The following is a 4,773-nucleotide window of genomic DNA, read 5'->3' as shown; positions in this document are numbered from 1 at the left end:
TTCGGGTGCGGCGATCTGCTAAAAACATCAGCATACAAGGAGTATATGGGTATGTTTTATCACTCTCCTAATGAACAGGTGTTTACATAAATACAAAAATTATGATTTTCAGATATTTTTAGATAGTTCTTCTGCTCACTTTTGAGACATCACATTTCTTGCACACTAATCTCTTTTCTTTAGGCACAAGCATCTTCGCCTTCTCCGAATACTTTGAATGGGGCGAGTACTATGGGAAGCCGGCGACGGTGTACTCGCTGGGCGTGCTTTTTTTACCAATCGAATTAGCAGTTTTTGTTTTCTTTTAAATCAGATTATAGTTATGAAGACTTTCTGACCCTAGACCCAACTAACTACAGTTCAACAGCTGTGATTCCTGCGGCTCAAACCATAATGCTGACAGTGCGCTGGAACAAGATAGACACACGTCCTCTTCCAGGCTGATTGATAACAATTACAGTCGATTGGAATTTCTTAATTATTACTCTAATGGTGGAAATGGGCATTATCAGTTTTTATTTTTATAGCTACTTCCTATATTGTAAAGCTTGTCAACCTTTTGCCGCACATCACAGCCGTGTTCTTTGGTCTTATCCATTGTGATAAAGGACTAAGGGAGTATGTATTACCTCATATGTGTATCCCTGTGAAGTCATAGTTGAACAATTTCTCACCCAGAAAAATACAAAATATCAATGGGATTATACTTCACATATATTTTACACAAAATATTTTGCACATTTTAATTAATTCCACACATTTAACAACGTATTAGTTATTTACTCTGTTGTATTTGCAATTGTTTGTTTTCAATATGAGCACTGGTTTTCTCTTATATATTGAGCAAAAGAACAAAAGGTTAAACAAGAAATTTTTTCACAGCCTTCTTTGCTCATATCTACCAAAGGTGCCAGTTTTAGTGGAGGGCACTGTACATTATTTGGTGGAGCAATCTTCCAAACAACACCTAACAACAGCCTTATACCTGTTATATAATCTTTATAAAACCTTTGTAAACCAAGGCTTCTTGGGGTGTAATGCTCTTTGTTCACTTGGAAATCTGCTTGGCAACACATAAAATGTGTCTTATGTTAACTTGTTGCCTTTATTGTAGTCATGATCAGACATGGAAGTACGACCTAACAAAAATAAGAGGATTCCATTTTGGCATTATTAAAATGATGTGTATATTTTAGCCTAACACGTCACTTTCTCATCTAATAGTGTGAGTGTGAGTTACAATTTGTGAAAAGCCGAGAAAATATTCCTCTGCCATCAACAGATACCTGAACTAAAGGCTGAAATAATTCTCAAAGTGAACAGTATTATGAAGAGTGTACATTAAATACACTTTAAAAGCATCCATAGAATTCATAAGTGTAGATGATAATATAAAGGATTTACGTCACCAGCTTATTAAACATTATGATGTTTTTTTAATGTTGTCATTTTTCACATAATGCTTTTAGATATGTTGCTCAATATGCATTTTTATTGAATTCTAAGGTACTGAAAACAGGGTATATGCAGGAATCATAGAGATGAATTTACTACCTTTTACTACCTTTACCACCTCCAAAATATTTTTTACTACACGACATCAAGCAGCAGCTCTGTTTTGGGGGGGTTGGGGGTATGCAAAGCACCACTTACTATTTACTATAAGGGTGTGTTCACACCAAACGCGAATGAAGCGTTAAGCGCAAGTGATTTAAATGTCAAGTCAATGCAAAGACGCGATGACCTACTTGCGGTGCGATTCGCGTGAATAAGGCGGCAGAAGCCCCTCCCATGACGCGAGTTCTCATCTGTAATGAAACGAATTTCACGCGCGAATGAAGTGAGTAAACTCAAAATGTTCAAACGTTCAACACGCGAATAGCACGATTTTCCGCGTTTGGTGTGAACACTCTATCACACTGTCACACCCATCATACATATTAGGTACACTAATGTTTAATTGTGATCATTAAGTATTGTCATTGTGAATTATGTTTTTTTGAAGGGTGTCGAGTTGAGTTTCAGTTGTCTTTACCTTAACCCTTGCCCTTGAGTTATCCTAACCATAGCCATTTATAAGCAGCTTCTTAAAACGTGGAGCAATGCTGAATCCAATATGTACACCGTTTTATCCTTGACACACGACAAACTTTTGGCTATATCGGAGTCAGTGAACATGTTTTGGAACAATTCCCCAATGCCCTGATTCGAATTATATGAATGATGGTTCAGGCACCCTGAGGGCTGATGTTTGTGACGGTAAGGTCTGCTGTCTGGCCATCGCTGTCGTGGTAGTGCTGGTGGCACTGGTTTACTGCTGAGGTGGTGCGACGACAGCTGACCTTGAGTTGGCATGATTTACCGCGACATGTGTAGTGCTGCTAGCATCGCAAAACAACGAAATAGGGAGCTGCTCCCCCCTCACGTGAAGTCGCTGCTGCTGAATGTTCTTTTCAATTACAATCAAATAGAAACATGTTTATTTTTGCATTCAAAGGTGTTTAATTTGTCTATTGAAACAGTCAGTGGGGGAAGAATGGGATCTTTCCTTTCTCAGTGTTAAAACGGCAGTGTTAAAATGATTAAGAAAAGGACTCTTGAAGCTGAATTAGTTTTAGAAAGAACAGCGATTCTCTAAATATCTTTATTAAAATTGAGAAAATGCTGGTGTTTTAGGCAGTGCACATTGCATTATCATCAACTCTTGAAGCTGGCCAGTACCAGTTACAGATGCCGTCACTGTCCGCCAGACAGGCGTACTCCAGAGAGTGAGGAGAGTGGGTATCCCACATACATTCATGATCATATTGGGGACAACATGGACTGCCAGAACACGTAGAGATCTGTGGAGATGACAGATTGACATGAGTTTGAACGGACATACAGTTTGACATTGACATGAGTTTTGTGTTTGACTGCTGTTAAAGGAATAGTTCAGCAAGACCATACAGTTTATATTCAGTTATGTTTTCTTCATCCTCATGTTGCTCCAAGAGATGCAAAGTAACATTTAGAGACTGAAGCCTCGGTCCTTGTTCACTTTCATTTGTGTTCTTCAAAAGAAGTTTTTCAGTAACATTATGACTTTTGTGTTTCCCATAAAAAAACGAGTAGTGCAGTTTTAGAACAGCAGAACCGACCAAATAATGACAGAAGTTTTATCTTTGGGTGAACTTTCTGATTTAATAAAGCTAAATTCTCTTTAATGCCTGCATGGCAGAGGTTGGCTTATTCTTGAAACTATTGTGAATATCAAAGTCAAATTTTGTATGGTTTTGTATGCTGTATATCATTACCGTGCAGTTGCAGCCCATCTTATATTTTTGTTTGAAGTTTTCTTGTTCCGTTAAGGAGAGATCATCCCATCGATGGACAAGGTCACACAGTATCACATCGATCCCATATTTAATCTGGTGTCCTTTAAAAAAAAGTGGAAATGGAGTCTATGACAAATAATTATTTACATAAAAAATTATGAAATGAAACAATAAGAAATTTTCAGGTTTTTCATGGTAAGTTTAGATTCAATGTGAGACGCAGAGGTTTACCTGAAAGGATGTATCGCCCCTCATGCAGTGTGATGCCACAGGATGTTCGTAGATTTGTGTTGACGTATTTAATGTGCTTTGCATTGCTAGAACCTCTCAATACCTGAAAGAGGAATTTTCATTATGATGCAAACATTTTATATTGGTAGTATTTTATTGTGAATATTCTGCAATCTTGAAATCTGTGATACTCTTTCTTTTTCATTTTTCAAGATAAATATTGTGTAGATGAAAGACTAACATTATCTGACATTCAATTGAATGGATTTTGATTCATTTGAGAAATTTGATTCGCTCACCTTGATGTTTTTGATTTCATACCGAAATAATTTGTGTTGACCCTTAACAGGACCACTCTTTCCAGTTACGTCAGCTAAAATCACTGATGGAAAATAAAGAGGCATAAATGTTAGAAATGCTGTTTTGTCTAAACATCCTGAACACGACTATTCAGCGCTGTGGAGTTTTCACACACTCACTAATATATTGTTAATATGAGATATTTCACTATTATTGTCCCCTTACAACATTCAACAGTGGACATTGATGTTTGTTTCTGAATCATGAACATTTCCAGCACAAACTGTCAATAGCACTTCTACACTTGCTTGTTTGGAAATGAAATACTGGTATTAAAAATTGTCATGATTTCTAGATAGATGACAAATCAACTGAAATAAAGTGTTTCCTTCAGATAAATGTGTTCTGCAGTTTAGAACATTTCATACAAAAAATATATTGGAAAAGTTGTGGAAATAAGGTTGATGTTAGATTTGACGTACCTGTTTCAGAAGTGCAGAATTGATGTTGAGGGTGACGTTGGATACAGCTGCAGCTCTCTGCTGTCTGTATATTCAGCCCGACAGACAAGAAGATCAGCACAACACCCAACAGAGTGAAGCCCATCATGTACAGCAGAAGTCAAAGGATTGGGTTTGATTTACAGACTGTGATTGAATTTCTCCTTTTCTCTCAATGGAAGTGGATGCACTTTATAGTTCACATGTCTGAGGGCGGGATCTGCCCCTCCTACCAAACAAACTCCTCCCACATTCTTGTGTGTTGATGAGTTAGTCCTGCATATTAAAAGATAAAATACTACATTCTGGGCCCCCTGTCTAATTTCTAGTTTGGTCCCCTTGCGAACGCCCCTCGGTCTGTCCACGATTGGAAAATATATTTGTCTAAAGATTATAGAAGTAGAGTCAAAACACATGTGACAGAA

At 37.4% G+C, this 4,773-nt stretch overlaps 1 protein-coding gene across 1 annotated transcript; it reads right to left on the bottom strand.

Moving 5' to 3' along the window:
- Nucleotides 1-1,418: 1,418 nt before the first annotated feature.
- On the bottom strand, nucleotides 1,419-4,520 carry LOC306909639 (metalloproteinase inhibitor 3-like). Its single transcript, XM_079483590.1, has 5 exons — nucleotides 4,331-4,520; nucleotides 3,848-3,930; nucleotides 3,549-3,651; nucleotides 3,297-3,418; nucleotides 1,419-2,843 (listed from the first exon to the last, which is right to left on the bottom strand). The coding sequence occupies exons 1-5, from the start codon at nucleotides 4,455-4,457 to the stop codon at nucleotides 2,673-2,675; spliced, it is 606 nt and encodes a 201-aa protein (XP_079339716.1). The 5' UTR covers nucleotides 4,458-4,520; the 3' UTR covers nucleotides 1,419-2,672.
- Between the last annotated feature and the right edge of the window lie 253 nt (nucleotides 4,521-4,773).

This window comes from Barbatula barbatula (genome assembly GCF_947034865.1).
Source record: "Barbatula barbatula genome assembly, chromosome: 20".
Taxonomy (NCBI): Eukaryota; Metazoa; Chordata; class Actinopteri; order Cypriniformes; family Nemacheilidae; genus Barbatula; species Barbatula barbatula.
Note: the sequence above shows the minus strand (reverse complement) of the source record. Positions and strands in the feature narration are given on the sequence as shown.

What these genes read in the sequence shown, in the direction of transcription:
- LOC306909639 (XM_079483590.1), bottom strand. Translation starts at nt 4,457, where the DNA reads ATGATGGGCTTCACTCTGTTGGGTGTTGTGCTGATCTTCTTGTCTGTC. An exon ending in GGGGCGATACATCCTTTCAG is followed by an intron (nt 3,419 to 3,548) that starts GTAAACCTCTGC and finishes TTTTTTTTAAAG; the next exon opens with GACACCAGATTAAATATGGG. An exon ending in AGATGGGCTGCAACTGCACG is followed by an intron (nt 2,844 to 3,296) that starts GTAATGATATAC and finishes TCATCTCCACAG; the next exon opens with ATCTCTACGTGTTCTGGCAG.